At 49.7% G+C, this 17,726-nt stretch overlaps 1 protein-coding gene across 1 annotated transcript; it reads right to left on the bottom strand.

Moving 5' to 3' along the window:
* Positions 1–3,471: 3,471 nt before the first annotated feature.
* Positions 3,472–4,298, bottom strand: LOC125554237 (ethylene-responsive transcription factor ERF096-like). Its single transcript, XM_048717816.1, has one exon. The coding sequence runs from the start codon at positions 4,161–4,163 to the stop codon at positions 3,762–3,764; it is 402 nt and encodes a 133-aa protein (XP_048573773.1). The 5' UTR covers positions 4,164–4,298; the 3' UTR covers positions 3,472–3,761.
* Between the last annotated feature and the right edge of the window lie 13,428 nt (positions 4,299–17,726).

The following is a 17,726-nucleotide window of genomic DNA, read 5'->3' as shown; positions in this document are numbered from 1 at the left end:
ACACCAAAATTTAATTATGAGTCCATCATTGCGGATATTGATCTTATATTTGAAAGAAGAAATCTGAAAACCAAAGTTTGAAAATGGAGGTTAAATAAAACAATCCATATATTTTGTGACGGTTTTCTCATAATTTTCTGGCCGGGGTCTATACTTGCCACATATATAAACAACAAGTGCATACATGTTGGCACGATGGCACATATATAGTAGAACATAAACCATCACCTTAAATTTTGACAATCAGCAGATGCATATATTTTGTTAATTAGTAGTGCTTGATTTAAATTGTAGCTAGGATGGACTACACTGAGTAATTACTGATGTACACACCTACCATAAGGGCATCTCCAGCCACGCCCCCAACAGGCCCTCCCCGGGCGATTTTGCCGCGCCGGCGCCAAAAAAAGGCCCCAGTCGCGTCCCCAGAAGCCCGTTTTTCGCCGGCTCGGGCCAAAACTGGTGCCGGCGGACCCAGGCCGAACCCGGCGCCCTGGGGGGCACTTGGGGAGCCGGCACAAGCGAAAAAGGCGCGTGGGCCTGCCCTGGAGGCGACCCGAGGGCCTTTTCCCGCCGTTTCTTGACGCTTTTCCCTCGCATCTCTCCCGCTCGCTCGCCTTCCTCCCGCCATTCTCTGCCTTTCTCCCGCCAAACCCCCTCCCGCTCGCCTCCCAGTCGCCGCCATGTCGCCGAAGAAGTACACCATGCCGCGCGCGGCGGCAGCCGCTACTGGCACCGTGGCCCAGCCGAAGCAGAGGAAGCCGAGGGCGCCGCCATCGAAGCCACCGGGCCTGTCGAACGCCGAGTGGAGGGTGGAAGTTCAGCGGCGCGAAGCAGTCACCGCCGACCGGCGGAACAGGGCCATAGCCAAGAAGGCCCGCGACAACGCAGCGCGCGCGGCGACGTCTTCCTCATCGGTCGACCAGGTGGGGATGAATCCACCCGTCGTCAGCCACGCCCAGTACGCGCCCTGGGGACAGCAAGGCTTCGGATCTCCATGGGGTTCGGCGACGCGCACGGTGGGTTCAAGCCAAACGTGACCTTCCCTCATGGTCACCCCGCTACGCGCACGCCCTCGCCCGCCTTCGTCGGCGTGCAGTACCCTCCATACAACTACTCGCCGCCCGCCGCCTACGCGTCCACACCGACGCCCCATCTCTACCGTGGACCACTGCCCTTCTCGCACCTCGGCGACGCCGACGACACGGGAGCCGACATGGACGACATCATCGCGACAGGATCGACTGCGGCCGCCGCGTCTCTCGGGTTCGCCACCCAGGACGCGGTAGTGGATCTCAGCGGCGACATGGAGGCCGAGCTCGGCTACGTTTACGGCGAGGACGCGCAGGAACCCGAGGAGGAGGAGGAGGACGACGAGGAGGAGGAGGAGGAGCCGGCTCCTGTTCCAACGAAGGGGCGCCAGAAGAAGAAGAAGCGGGCGGCCAGGTCAGGCGAACCGCGCATCAAGTGGACGTCCAAGGAGGAGGAATGCCTCACCGAAGCATGGAAAGTCGTCTGCCTCGACCCGACCACCGGCGCGAACCAGAGCTTGGAGACGTACTGGGACCGCATCAAGGCCGAGTTCGACGAGCGGAAGCTCGTCGACCCCTACTTCAAAAGCGTCTACATGCAGCGCGGCTCCAAGGCGATGGCGAACCATTGGGGGCGAGATCCAGTTGGCGTGCAACAAATGGCATGGAATCGTCGAGGAGGTCGCAGCTCGCCTGGAGAGCGGCGCCAGCGTTGAGGATCAGGTACGCACGCCGTTCGCCCGCATATCTTCGTCGTCTACGCCCGCCGCCCGCCAACTGTTCGTCCCTTCCCGCAGCTGCTGCGTATGTTCGCCATGTATCGGGGCTACAACCAAGACGCCGACTTCAAGCACCTCCACGTCTACAAACGCATTGACAAGTGCGAGAAGTGGGCGGAAGTTCGACGTGCCCTCGACAAGGCTAAGGAGACATACAAGCCGGACGCGACGACTCCGGGCGCGTCAGAGGGGCGGCCGGACGGCCACAAATTGGCAAAGAAGGGGAAAAACGCCGACGCAGCAACCGCGCGAGTGCAGGAGTCCATCGAGCATTGCCTCGCCGACGCCCAGGCCCAGGCCGTCCTACGTGAAGAGAAGACCGAGGCGCGGTGGTCGTCGCTGATGAGGAACAACGCCATCAAGCTCGACCTGCTCCGGACGAACGTCGCCGCGAAGAAGAGGAACACCGACATGGTTTTTCTGATGGGCGGGGCGGACATGCTCCAGAGCAACGACGAGAAGCTCAAGGCGTGGTACCTGGTGCAGCGCGGCCTCATCCTGAGCGAGCTGCCGACGGCAACGCCGACGACGCCCACGAACACACGGACGCCAAGCCCGAGCGACGCCTCTACATCGCCGCCCAGCAGTGCCGAAGCCGCGCCGACACAGCCCAGCACCGAAGCAGCTCCGACACCGCCGAGCCCGCGCACGCCGACTCCGCCAACGCCTGGAGCCGACCCCGCCGAGTGAATCATTGCGCACGCGAACTTGCGGCGGCGGCGCTCTGTTTTTTGTAACACCAGACTACGTCCGATCGCCGGATTTGTGGTGTCTTTTGAGAGCGGGAACGACCAAGTTTAAATTTTCCGCATCCTGGGGCCGGCGCGTGGGGGCGTGACTGGGAGTTAGGTCGCCCCCAGGGGCCGAACTAGCGCCGGCACGCCCCCAGGCCGCTCTATTTAGGCGCCCTGGGGGCCGAACGGCTGGAGATGCCCTAAGGAGTAGGAGATTGAGAGTTAGTGCAGTTACACATGACATGTTTCTCCATGTTGGTTTCAGCGCGCAGGTAATTAATCGATGATCTACCAGCAGCAGAATAGCAGAGGTGTGTTGGTGAACGTACCTACTGGTGGTGACGGCCGGAATGAAAGCGGGCAGGTTCCGACTTCCGAGAAGCTTCATGCACGTACTGTTGCTCCATCGCAGCCCCTGAATTCTCATGGACGGAGTGCATTCTGGGTGCATGGTCGACTGTTGAGACTGTGGCTCCAGCCAGCCGTACGTCCTACTTTCTCTCGGCCGGGGCGGGGGCCGGGACCGGGACCGGGACCGGCGGCGATGGATGACATGCATATTTGATTCCTTCCATCCATCTTTCAGCTGCTGTTAGCAGCCAGCCCTACTTCCCTTATGCAATGCATATGAATGAAAGAAAGAAGCTTCCAGGTAGGTTCCATACCTCTCCGACCGGGCCGGTAATCGAGTACCTACATGTGCATGTGTGACTAACAAGCTAGCAGGCCATTTGATTTAATGCCCCAACATTGAATAAATCTCGCCAGGAAGTACGAGGATGGTTTACAGTATGTATATATGTTGATGTTGAGATGATCGATGCATATATATGTTGATGATACAAGTCGGTTAATTAAGCATACTGTAACTGAAAATGTAGGCATTGCGATTGTGTCATTTGAGACTGAAAACCCCATATCATCGATTGGATTATTGGCTGCAAATTACTCGATCGACCCATCAAATATATGGTAGAGGGTCGTGTCGATGGAATCCTCATGCATCAGAATGCACCACGTACGATCTTCATCGAGCTCGTAGGCTCTCGTACACATATAATCTACGTACCTAATATATGGCCGGAATGCATAGGTAGGTAGTGTAGATTGCATCCGCGCCCGCGCATGCACGCAGGTCGATGTTGCCGGCCGGGCCGGGATGATACAGTAGGTATTATGGATCGATCCATGGATGGATGGATGGATGATCCATCGATCTACTTGTTGGATTTGTCGTGGTCGTGGAGCATGGACTGCAGCACGTCGTCGTCCAGGTACTCGAACTCGATCACCCCGCTCTGCCCCTGCTGCTGCTGCTGCTGCTGATTCTGCTGCCTCGCCGACGACGAAGAGCCCTGGCCCTGGCGCCTGGCCTCGGCCTCGTAGACGTGCGCCCGGTCGGGGAAGTTGAGCACGGCGTTGCGGCCGCGCATGGAGTAGGCGGAGCGGTCGTAGGCGGCCGCGGCCTCCTCGGCGGTGTCGAAGGTGCCGAGCCACATGCGCACGCCGTGCCGGCTCGAGTCCCGGATCTCCGCGGCGAACTTGCCCCACGGCCTGCGGCGCACCCCGCGGTACTTGGTCGGCTCGCCGCCGCCACCGGATCCTTCTCCGCCCTCCATAATCTCAACTACGTACTAGTAGTGAGAAATGAAGAAGCCGGAAGTGGGGGTTGCGGAGTAGCTAGGTAAGTGCAAATCAGTGATGGATGGTGGAGCTTGGATGGAACGAGGGAGAATGAAGTGCTGATCGATCGATGTTGGTGATGAAGGGTTGGAGGAGAAGGCGGGGGGAGTCGGAGGGTTTAAAAAGGAGAGGGTGGGAAAGGGATATGTCAATATTTGGAGGCGGGACCGGCACGTGCGGATCCAAACCATTCCCAACGAATCCGACCATTCCTTCCCGGGTAGCGTAAAGGCATACGTCCACTCTACGTCTCGAGTGCCTACTCTACTCTTCCTCCTATGCATTATGCATTGCACTTCATATCATAATATAGTATATGCTTACATGCATGTATGCATACAACCAAAGTTTCTTTCTATAATTAATTATAATCTCCAGATGTATGTGCTACATATAAGTATTTGGCACTAGTATGTAGACACAACACTTATTCAGTTACATGCATGCATGCACCTCAAAGGACATACGTACTTAGTACATGCCTGTAAAACTCATGTACATATAATCCCCCTCCAGTTTTCTGGAAAACGTGGTGGATTCTAAATTGATGTGGGCTGCCGTAAATGTTGGATTGTAAATTATTATACAAGGTATTGTAAAGCATTGTGACAACGACATTGCTTGGTGTGATTTTCTAGTTTTTTTCTTTGTTATGCGTTGGTTGTTTTTGTTTTGTTTTTTCCCGCTCTGATATGCTGTATTGTTTTTTACTTAATCAATAAAGCCGCATCGTTGTTTAACAAATTATTCCCCACATATAATATAATCAATAGAATAGACACATCTCTTCTGGTTGGTGTTTGCGGCAATGGCTTGGACCCTATGGACTTTACGTAATAAGATGATTATTATCCAGCGTGTATTCTTTTCTTACGGCATGCTTCTTCTAACTTTGTGTCTAAATTCTTCACATTTTTGCTATAGTGGAACCTTCTAGGTGGCATGCTGGTAGGTCTTCAGTTGGTCGGCCGAAAGATCGACGCGTCTCCCAACAGTTAATTCCTCTTCTCGGAGGTGTCTTGTATTGATTTGTTTCCCGGTTTTTGGCATATCTTGTGTTGTTGCCCCACCAGACCTCTTATTTCCTTTGCTTGTACTTGTGTTTCTGGCTGAATGAATTTCTAGACGGTTCAACGCGTACTGAAGATCAGGTCAAAGTTGTGGAGCGTGAAGGTTGCCGAAGTCACCATGGATGCCTCGGCATTGACAGTCGTATCCCATTGAAAGATTAATCCACATTAATAATGAGACATCAAATTAAGTATGGAACCTAGGGTTTGTTCCTTGTTGGGCCAAGGGTACCACCATCTTAGCATCCTCCTAACCATGCAACCACCGATTTATTCTCTGTGTTGTGCTTTTCCGTTACAAGGTATTCCAAAAAGGGTTATTTGTGTGTGCATTAGTTTTAAAATATTACTCGGCCCTTTTCATTTATTTATTTTTGCTTGTATACACGACATATATATGTTGGCGGGGAAGGAAGGGGACAAAATCAGGTAAGTAATGTGCATAGTAATGCAGAGGGGAGGAGAGGATGAGAATGGAGACAGTAGACAGTAGACAGTGAGGTGGGAGGTGATGCCATGAACGCATGAACCTCTATCGTATCGTATCGTACCTTACCTGCGGGCCGGGTGATGAGGTGAGTGAGGTTGCATCCATGCATTGCATGCGCTGACTAGTACTAGTAGGCAGTTATGGTTTGACTTGGCGACTGACATTAGTGCCTTGAATGAATCGGTCGATTAGCTCGATCCAACTGACACAACTCCACCTCTCCAAGGCATGCAATTAGTGCGTGCTGCCGGCGACCTCGTCAACGCCAACCTCTTCCGTTGATCAATCGATGACATCTAAATTTCGTTGGCCCCATGCATGCAATCAGCTTTCTACTAGTAATCGCAGTTGGTCAATTTCTTAATATATCCATCACTACCTAAAGAGTAGCCTTTGTTTACTAAGCAACTAAAACAGCATCTGATCTAGCTTGGCATGCAACCTACACTTTTTATATATGCTCCGCTCCATACATAAAAGCAGCTCGCAAGCAGTTTATATATGCATGAATGAACACCTCAACCGACCATTCTGTCGTCCGCGCCGCACATTCGCCGAATTCAATAGCAGATTATATTCCGTCCGGGCCACTTTAACAAATATTTTTTGTTTTCTTTCCCACGGATAGAGAGAGGCCGGCTGCCCGCAGTTGAAAGTCAGTAGAGACGACCATACCACACCCTTTTCCTTGTGCAAGTGCAAGGCTCATTCCCAGGATCACCGGGGATGCATGGGGGTGGCAACGCATCAGGCAGGCACGCATATATCACCTAGCTAGGATTACTAGTACTCACTTCGGCCATCTTGCACCTCCATAGATGCATGGTCTTCGCATGCATGTTGACCGTCCAAAAGCTCAAGGATACCCATGCATATATGCAATGATGCCACCTTGCCTCCCTCCCTCCCTCCCTCCCTTGCATAGATACACGCCCAAGTATTTTTAAAGTATCTCCAGCCGCGTCCCCAACAAGCCATTCCCAGGTGATTTTGCCGCGCTGGCGTCGAAAAAACGGCCCAGTCGCACCCCCAAAAGCCCATTTTTCGCTGGCTCGAGGCGAAGCTGGTGCCGGCGGACCCAGGCCGAACCCGGCTTCCTGGGGGGCGCCTGGGGCGCCGGCACAAGCGAAAAGGGCGCGTGGGTCCGTCCTATCGGCGAGGCGAGCGCCTCTTCCCGCCGTTTCTACCCGCGTTTTCCCCACTTCCCTCCCGTACTCTTCCTTCCTCCCGCCAATCTTCCTCCCGCTCGCCTCCCTCCCAGCCGGCCGCCATGCCACCGAAGAAGTACGTCGCCCCCCGCGCAGCGGCAACCGCGACTGCCTCCGTCGCCCAGCCGAAGCAGAGGAAGCCGAGGGGGCGTGCAACAAATGGCATGGGGTTGTCGAGGAGGTCGCGGCTCGCCCGGAGAGCAGCGCCGGCGTCGAGGATCAGGTATGCCATGCCAGCCTCCCGCCTCTCTTCGCCGTGTACGCGCGCCAACTGTTTGTCCCTCCGCGCAGTTGCTGCGCATGTTCACCCTGTACCGGCAGAGCAACAGCGACGCCGAATTCAAGTGCCTCCACGTCTACAAGCGCATTGACAAGTGCGAGAAGTGGGCGGAAGTCCGACGCACCCTCGACAAGGCCAAGGAGACCTACAAACCGGACGCGCCGACTCCTGCCGCATCGGAAGGGCGGCTGGACGGCAACAAAGTTGCCAAGAAGGGGAAATACGCCGACACAGCCACCGCTCGAGTGCAGGAGTCCATCGAGCACTGCCTCACCGACGCGCAGGCCCGGGCCGTCCTTCGTGAAGAGAAGACCAAGGCGCGGTGGTCGGTGTTGATGTCGAGTAGCGCCGTCAAGCTCGACCTGCTCCGGACGAACGTCGCCGCGAAGAAGAGAAACACCGACCTGGCTTTCCTGCTGGGCGGGGCGGACATGCTCCAGAGCACCGACGAGGCGGTCAAGGCGTGGTACTTGACAGAGCGCGGCCTCATCCTGAACCAGCTTCCCTCGACAAGGCCGCCGACGCCGACGCACACGCCGACGCCAAGCCCGCGTGACGACGTCCAGCACCACCGAAGCTGCGCCGACACCGCCCAACGCAGAGGCTGCTCCGACACCGCCAAGCCCGTGCACGCCAACTCCGCCGACGCCTGGGGCAGAGCCCGCCGAGTGATGCGCACGCAAACTTCTGCCGCTCTATTTTTTGTACGCCGAATTATGGCTTGCGATCGCCCGACTTGTGGCGTCTTTTGTGAGCGGGAACGACCAAGTTCGATTTTTTAACGTCCTGGGGGCGTGACTGGGAGCTAGGTCGCCCCCAGGGGCCGAACTAGCGCCGGTTCGCCCCCAGACCGCCCTTTTTTAGCGCCCTGGGGGGGGGGGGGCGAACGGCTGGAGATGCTCTTAGTATGCAGCATTTCATTAACTAGACTAGACTAGATAGTATCCCATCCGTTGCTGCAGAAATTACTTGTAATGTATTTAAACGAGATTTAGTTATACTCCCTCCGTTTTTAAATATTTGTCTTTCTAGAGATTTCAACAAGTGACTATATACGGAGCAAAATGAGTGAATCTACACTCTAAAATATGTTTATATACATCCATATGTGACAGTCCATTTGAAATCTCTAAAAAGACAAATATTTAGCAACGGAGGGAGTATAAAATAAGTATCTAGATTAAGCGAACTGAGTGTAGTTCAGATGATTAGGTTCCTTGTGGTGGAACCAACCCACCAGGGTTAAAGTCCTAGATAGTGCTTGCCTTTATCTGGACTTATTTCAAACTTTTTGGCGATGTTCGTTCAATGCGAGGAGACGTTTCCGTCGATTACAAGACGTATGTGGTGACTTCGTCAATTTCAAGATGTGATGCTGGCTAAATATCTCGGTAGTGCTTATAGAGATATATAGGGTGTGTGTGCGAGTATTTATAGGGGTGAGTGTATGTGCATGCATGTGGGCATCTGTGATTGTAGTGTGTTCAAAAAAGATAAGTTTTTGAATTACCATATAAGATCTAAAACTAGAATTATTTATGATCATAGATATTTATTAAATATAAGTAGCATATTAGAATTACTTTAAAATGAAAGTTTTCAAGTATGATTTCATCATGAGATTCCCATGCATGATTGCATGGTGTGGTGACATAGTTGCATGTTGAGATAAATATGTTAATGGGGATCACCTACTTAGTTATAGAAAATTGCACTAAATATTTTCAGTATGTATCTATGCTAATATAGAACTCACAAGTTTATAATGCTGGTCATTAATTGTTGCTCATATTTTCTCGTATATTGTTTTGTTACTGTCGGATAATTAATTAATTACTCCCAATCTAAATTTTTTCTTGAGAAATGGTTTCTTTTGTTCTTCCGGGATTTTCTGATGTTTTTTAACACTTCATGCATTTGCACTCAAGATGTTCATCAATAAATAAATACACTCCTCCTCACATGCCAACTAGCAGCCATCAAAGAGACATAAACAAATATACTTTACTCACATGTGGGACCAAACACAAATAAACAAATGCAGCACTACTTTAATATGAGAACAACACTCTTGTAGAAGACACAAATTCCCGCAAAAAAGAAGACACAAATAACAAAATGAAATGTTGTGAGCCCGACTCAAAATCGTGATCTATGTTTTAGTTTCTCTTTCCAACCAATTCTCCATTTTATATATTGTAGCATAAGAGAGCGAACAAATTGCAATTCCAATGCGGCAACATATCTTTTTCTCCTACCCGGTCCACAAACTTATACAATGCACTTACCAATGGCCATTCTGCTGTGTTTCAAAATTCAAAATATTGTCTCACTTTAAATCTTCAGGACCCATTAAGGACACTTAAAAAAATCTCCAACACCTACCATAGCCGTCTTAACCTATTAGGATCTCTTTGTAATCATGAATCACGCAATAGCCGCCTGACAATAATGTCATTTAGCCATCTCCTAAGACGGTGATTGTCTTTTTTATTTGAATTATTATTCATGGCTACTTATGATTGTCAACCTAGTACGTACAGAAGTTGATTTTCCTTCCCCGCAAAAAAAAAAGAGAGAGTTTATTTTGCAGCAAGCCAACATAATCGATATTTGAAGAACGAACTAATACTGTCCATGGTACTATCACGATGCATGTCAGTGAAGATCTAAAGTAACTCGATCGATCTTACCTAGCCCTAGCTAGCTTAATTAGCTTAATTAGCTAGTGCATCTGAGAAGAAGTCAAGCTGCTGCTAAGTGGTAGCCATAACGAATACCATCCCATAGCTAGTTAGCTACTCCAAGAAGATGCATACAATGATTCGCACGTGAGAGCAGACATGCATTCATCATTCATGCATGCATACGGAGTACTCCCTCCGTTCCTAAATACTTGTTTTTCTAGACATTTCAAATGACTACTACATACGGATGTATGTAGACATATTTTAAAGTGTAAATTCACTCATTTTGCTTCGTATGTAGTCACTTGTTGAAATGCCTAGAAAGACAAGTATTTAGGAACGGAGGGAGTAGTACATGGCGCAGTTGTACGTACGTAGTACCCAGCTAGTGCTTGCTTGCTATAGTATGGCCAAGTATTTTAGGAGGGTAAAAACTATTAGTATTATTGTCATTATTAAGTAAGTAGGATTAGGTTGGAGCAATTGATTAGTACCGTAGTACGTAATATTAGGGGGTGTATACGTAGGTACGTTTACCAAAGTGGCGGCCGGCCGGAGTTGGGTGCATGTATCATGTATGTATGTCTGTCTGGGCAAAGTGCCTGTGTGTAAGCGTCATGCATATGGTCAAGAGCTACGAGAACGGGATGCATACACATACACAAAAATAAATAAATATTCGCACGTGAGAGCAGACCTGTGCGTGCATGCATATGTCCTACTCTAGCTATCGTCCTCAGCCTCAGCTAGCTATTGTTAAGTACTATGGTCGTGGTATATTTTTTGGATGGTAAAAACTTGTATTATTAGGAGCAAAGCATATTTGGTTTAGGAGATGCCAACTAGTACGTGCGTTTACCAAGCTGCTGGTGGCTGGGTGTGGGTGGGTACGGTGCATGTGCGTGCCGTCTTGATCCATGGTAAAAAAACGTAAAACACGTGTTTGGGGTCGTACTCGTATTACTACTACTACTACTAGTACGTCGTACGTGTAGATTAGAATACTACGAACGGGTAATAAAATATACCCATAGGCTAGCTAGCCAGGCCAGGTGGGTTGCGATATTTGCTTTGGTTTTGTTTGTGCTACTGCTACTGCTAGCTCATCATGTACGTCAGCCAGTAGGAGTGTTGTGTTGACTCTTCTCTCATCCGGATCAAACCAGACCAGACCCGACCAGACCAGACCAGGTAGTGACTCACGCCTACGTATATATGCACAAATTTCTCGATCGATTGACACGTTTGACATTGCCAGTTCCTTCTCCCGCTGGCCCGGCCCCACATAAAAGAGATGAAAATGATCCATCTATACACGCCACGTGCACATATATATGCCCTCTTGACAGACACGTTGTGGGCGGACAAACTCACGCTCAAGGTGGTGGTGATGTTGGTGTGGCGTTGCTGGCACGTCAGCATGCATGCATGCAGCCACCAGGCCAAATGACAAGGACTATGACTATGTGCCACGTACGTATCTACATACTTCCTCTGTAAAAAAAAATATAAAAACATTTAGATCACTACTTTAGTGATCTAAATACTCTTATATTTCAGGAGTAGTAGCTACTCTTCGATTGCATCTAAAAAATCCAAGTAAACACAACCGAATTTCATGTATATACTTGAGGATATCTATGCATAGGGAAGCTCTCAAAACAGGGTTTCACCCCACTATATAGCTTTAGTTACATATAAAGCACAAACAGCTAAACCGATGTGGAGTGGTGAGAAAATCTCAATACAAGCAGATCAAAAAGAAAATAAAATGAAACTACATCCTGGCGAGCGGCATAAGTGCACACTCGACAACCGAACACGAGAAAAATAGCTATTGACATGCGGTGACCGGGTCCACCCCCAACCGCGCCCATGTGGCAGGGTTGGCCCACCCATCAGTAGACGTGGCTCGATTGAAACCCCCGCAGTGCACACGCCTCACCCCTCACCGCCCAGGCTTGTGGGCCCTTAGCCTCACCGTCAGCCCCATTGGCTAGCATCGCCCTCGGTGAAAAACGCCTCTGCACCAGAGTTGTTGTGTCAGCACCTCTTCAACCCCTTTAGACACACCTGTCAATCACAATGGCTAGTCAGCCCTTGTGCAATTCATTCTGGGATTTATGTTCAAATATAGTCCAAAAATACCTATATTCTTGTGACGCCCCCGATTTGACCGTACACTAATCATACACGCAAACGTGTACGATCAAGATCAAGGACTCACGGAAAGATATCACAACACAACTCTACAAATAAAATAAGTCATACAAGCATCATATTACAAGCCAGAGGCCTCGATGGCTCGAATACAAGAGCTCGATCATAGACGAGTCAGCGGAAGCAACAATATCTGAGTACAGACATAAGTTAAACAAGTTTGCCTTAAGAAGGCTAGCACAAACTGGGATACAAATCGAAAGAGGCGCATGCCTCCTGCCTGGAATCCTCCTAAACTACTCCTGGTCGTCGTCAGCGGGCTGCACGTAGTAGTAGGCATCTCCCGAGTAGTAGTAGTAGTAGTAGTAGTCGACGGTGGCGTCTGGCTCCTGGACTCCAACGTCTGGTCGCAGCAATCGGGTAGAAGGGAAAGGGGAAAAGAGGGAGAAAGAAACCGTGAGTACTCATCCAAAGTACTCGCAAGCAAGGAGCTACACTACATATGTATGCATTGGTATCAACTGAAATAAGGCTATCATATGTGGACTGAACTGCAGAATGCCGGAATAAGAGGGGGATAGCTAGTCCCGTCGAAGACTACGCTTCTGGCAGCCTCCGTCTTGCAGCATGTAGAAGAGAGTAGACTGAAGTCCTCCAAGTAGCATCGCATAGCATAATCCTAACCGATGATCCTCCCCTCGTCGCCCTATGAGAGAGCGATCACCGGTTGTATCTGGCACTTGGAAGGATGTGTTTTATTAAGTATCCGGTTCTAGTTGTCATAAGGTCAAGGTACAACTCCAAGTCGTCCTGTTACCGAAGATCACGGCTATTCGAATAGTTTAACTTCCCTGCAGGGGTGCACCACATAACCCAACACGCCCGATCCCATTTGGCCGGACACACTTTCCTGGGTCATGCCCGGCCTCGGAAGATCAACACGTCGAAGCCCTACCTAGGCACAACAAAGAGGTCAACACGCCGGTCTAAATCCTATGGCGCAGGGGTCTGGGCCCATCGCCCATTGCACACCTGCACGTTGCGTATGCAGCCGGAGAGCAGACCTAGCAACCTCCATTACAAAGGAAGTTGCGTTACGCGGTCCAACCCGGCGCGCGTCGCTCAGTCGCTGACGTCACGAAGGCTTCGGCTGATACCACAACGTCGAGTGCCCATAACTGTGCCCACGTAGATGGTTAGTGCGTATAGGCCAGTAGCCAGACTCAGATCAAATACCCAGATCTCGTTAAGCGTGTTATTTTGAAGTAACTGCGAACGCCGACCAGGGCTAGGCCCACCTCTCTCCTAGGTGGTCTCAAGCTGCCCTGTCGCTCCGCCTCAAAGTAATAGTCGGGGGCCGTCGGGAACCCAGGCCCACCTCTACCGGGATGGAGCCACCTGCCCCTTCAGCCCCCATCTCCAAACAGTATCACCGGTAATGTAACAGTGTAAAGTATATAGTATATGCCCGTGATCACCTCCCGAAGTGATCACGGCCCAGTAGTATAGCATGGCAGACGGACAAGAGTGTAGGGCCACTGATGGAACACTAGCATCCTATACTAAGCATTTAGGATTGTAGTTAAGGTATCAACAGTTGTAACAACAATGACAGGCTATGCATCAGAATAGGATTAACGGAAAGCAGTAACATGCTACACTACTCTAATGCAAGTAGTATAGAGAAGAGTAGGTGATATCTGGTGATCAAGGGGGGGGCTTGCCTGGTTGCTCTAGCAAGAGAGAGGGGTCATCAACTCCGTAGTCGTACTGGGTAGCAGCGACGTTGGTCTCGGTGTCCAGCGAGAGAAGAGGGGGAAGAAACAATAAATATAATGCAAACAAATGCATGACGATGCATGACATGGCAAAGCGTGATGCTAGTTGTGCCCTAACGCGGTACGAGGTGGTACCGGTGAAGGGGGAAAACATCCGGGAAAGTATCCCCGGTGTTTCGCATTTTCGGGCAGGGGAGCCGGAGGGGGAAAGTTGCGTGTTTGCTATGCTAGGGATGTGTGGCGGATGAACGGGCTGCGTATCCGGCTTTGTCTCGTCGTTCTGAGCAACTTTCATATACAAAGTTTTTTCATCCGAGCTACGGTTTAATTTATATTAATTTTCAAAGTTTTTAATCATTTTGGGATTAACATAATTAAATTAATTTGGAAATGCCATTATGATGTCAGCATAACACCAGGGTGATGTCAGCAGTCAACAGTCAGTTGACTTGGTCAAACTGACGCGTGGGCCCCATTTGTCATCGTCTCATACTAACTAAACCTGTTGGTTAGACTAACTAAGTGATTAGGTTAATTCATTTTAGTTAGATTAGTTAAGCAGGATTAATTAACTTATTAATTAATTAATTACTAATCTATTTATTTATTTATTATATTTTATTATTATTTCTTTTAAACCTCTTTTTTAAATAACGTTCTGGGCTAGGCCCACCTGTCATTGGCTCTGGGGGAGGCTTGCGGGTGTTGGGCATGCGGGTTTCGGGCATCGCCCGAACGATGCGGGTGCATGGTGCTGGCCCCAGGCACGGGCGCTAGCCCGACTGGGCACTGACCCAGGCCAGCCACGGCGAGGCTCGCAGGCCGGAGCAGCGGCAGGCAGCGACTGCGGCGGAGCGGGAGCAAGGGGGCGAGGCCGCAGAGCAAGGGCGACGAGCACGACGCGCGGTTCAGCGGCTCCCGGCAGCAAGCGACGGTGCGAGTGGGAGGCGCGGGGCGCGGTCATGGCCAGGCATAGCAACGCGCGGAGAAGATGGTGTGGTGGCGCGGGCGAGCGCTGGAGTGAGGGCACGGGAAGGAGGACCGGGGTCCTCACCAACGTTGCTGAGCAGGGGGGCAGCGAGGCTCGGTGGAGCCTTTGGGGAGGAGGACGAGGACGCGTCGTCGGCGAGGAGGAGATGAGGAGGACAAGGCGACGGGCGGTGGCGGGGTGCGGTGATGAAGAGGCCGTGGCACGGGCGTGAGGGAGGGGGTTCGTCACCGGCGGGTGGCTCGGCCACCGCAGCAGGGGCGCCAGGCGACGCGGGGCTCGAGCACGGAGCCAGGGCGGCGTCGGTGGCGGTTCGGTCCTGATGTGGATCGATGGGGGCGAAGGGGAGATGCGATGGCGTTGGGGGCCTGCTGCCCCGATCTAGATCCGATCGGGGGGAGGAGCGAGGGGATCGTGCGGGGGGGAGTGGGGCGACGAGGGTTAGGTCACAGGGTAGAGAGGGGGTTATGGGAGGTGAGGTGGGCCGGCCTGGCGGCCTGGTGGCCTGCGGGGCCGTGGCCCAGTTGGGCCGGGGGGTTTGCCCCTTTGTTTTCCTTTTTTTCTTTTTGTTTACTTTTTCTGTTTAATTAATTTTGCTATTTTATTTACTACACATTTTAGATTTGTTCATTATAAAAACAGCACCTGATGTAGTACTACTAGTTATACCACTGCCAATACTAGTTAGGCATTTAACTAAAAAAATAGTGTGTAACCTTATATCTTAAAAAGGTATTTAATTAATTGTTCTAGTTGTTGTTGTACTTAATTTAGAGCATTTAAATATTTTATTAAACATGTGGTTTCTCCACCATTACTACTTGCGATTTATTTGACACAACCCGGACATTTTAGTTTTAGTTTTTGAATACTTTAATTGTTTGTCTTGATTTTAAATTTGAAATTTGAACGGGATTTGAATCATCGCAAGATTAACAACAGTAATCATGGTGACGTGGCGTCATTAGCGGAGGGTTACTGTAGCGTAACTATCCGGGCATCACAATTCTCCTCCACTACAAGAAATCTCGTCCCGAGATTTAGGACCGGGAGTAGGGGGAAAGGGTCTGGTTAGGTAATTCTAACGAATCTCCTCGGTCTTGGTTGCTTTTCTTGAAGAGGTCAAACCATTACATTGATGTCTTCATTCCACTGCTTCAGGTCATCATTATGAAGTCTTCATCCTTTCTTCGGGGGTTCCATCGTTATTACGAATAGGTAACGGGGCAGATTGGCAACGACAGAATGCTATAACGGTAAAATCTGGGGTTAACCCATGAATGATCATACGAGTGCCTCTCGAGTTGAACAATTAAAACACATTGAGAGTAAAGTTCGAAGGTACAATAAGAAGTTTCAAGCAGATAGATAGTTGCTCGAAGTCTGAACCTGAGTGAGAAAGGGGTTCAGAGTAGCAAGAGTAAGTATTGCGTCTGATACCAGAATAGAGCACTAGGAAGGTGACCCATGAATTAAATACGAAGCCAAGCGTGGGGAATAACCATTATAAACAGGGTTGTACAGGAGAGTCAGGTTTTGATCCTGTGGAACTGTGGATTATGGGCCCATCATGTGGGTTAAAAGTGGGAAGGGCGGAGACGTCTTGCATGATCATGCAAGAAAGGCATGTCAGAGGGTAGCCTGTCGATTATGTCGGCAACGACGTTGATACCAAGGGCGAGGGACAAAGAGAACCATTTTCCTGCTCGTTGAACGAGGCGGACCAATAGGCAAAGTTTCTCGTCCATCGTGGTTACCGAAATGTCATCAACGATAGTAATAGGTTCTTACTGACAGAGTTGTACACCGAGGTGCTTACAAAAACAGTGACTTATTACTGCTTAGGTCATATAAACCTCAAGAAGGTTAAACAAAACAATGGAAAGGAAAATGTGATTATCAGATTAACAGAACAATGGAAAGGAAAATGTGTTTAAACACACATTTCAGGGGTATACCCTTCCAAAGACAAGCAGAGCTTGATATCCATGACAGGATAGAAAGTAGAAAACAGAGTAATTTCATGACATTGCCCTGCTACGGTGTTAGGATAAATGATATAGAAAATTAGCATTGTGCATCAAATGTTCTTATCGATGATAAGAGTACGATAGACATGCTTCGAGATAGCATTGACATGGTCTTTAAGCAAAGGTCAGACTCTGGATACACGAAGGGATTCATCAGGAACAACTTATAGTATAAGTCTTGCAATTTCCTCACAAAAGAATGGGTAACCTTGCTAGAGAGGATACTATAACAATAGGTCCTCTGATCAAGTGTGCTAGGCATGATATCATCTTACCGGGTCATATGAGGATCAAAGTTATAACTCTTGAAATATGTTCCAACCATCATATCTAACCGAGATTCAGATCTGATTGGTGTCAAGATAACTCAGACACGGGATGACTGAGAAGAAAGGTGCAACACAAATTGTCGAGGTGACATTGTAAGATTCTCGAGAATTGAACTATGGAAGCGAGTTCCGAAACAAGAGTTCATTAGTAAACCAACGAGAGGATGAGGAGGTGGCTGATGGAATCAGCGACAATTCATCGAGATTAACAAAAGATGGATTTCCACAACTATGTGAACAAGGAGATAACATTTGTCAGATCGAACAGTACAATATAATGATGTATGTTCGAGGAAAACATACACAATTAAACATGGGTTGAAAGGTGCACCCGAAATATGGGTTGGGTTGCACGACCAACATCAGAATGGCGATTTAGCAACCAGTACACCAAATTGGAATTATTGTCCATTAACTTTGAAGCAATAGGGTTGCTAGAGATATCAAATTCTCACAACAGAGTTCACTCAACACGGGGG

This window comes from Triticum urartu, chromosome 4 (genome assembly GCF_003073215.2).
Source record: "Triticum urartu cultivar G1812 chromosome 4, Tu2.1, whole genome shotgun sequence".
NCBI lineage: Eukaryota > Viridiplantae > Streptophyta > Magnoliopsida > Poales > Poaceae > Triticum > Triticum urartu.
Note: the sequence above shows the minus strand (reverse complement) of the source record. Positions and strands in the feature narration are given on the sequence as shown.

Bases quoted from the DNA above. Each gene is read 5' to 3' on its own strand.
- LOC125554237 (XM_048717816.1), bottom strand. From the start codon at position 4,163: ATGGAGGGCGGAGAAGGATCCGGTGGCGGCGGCGAGCCGACCAAGTAC.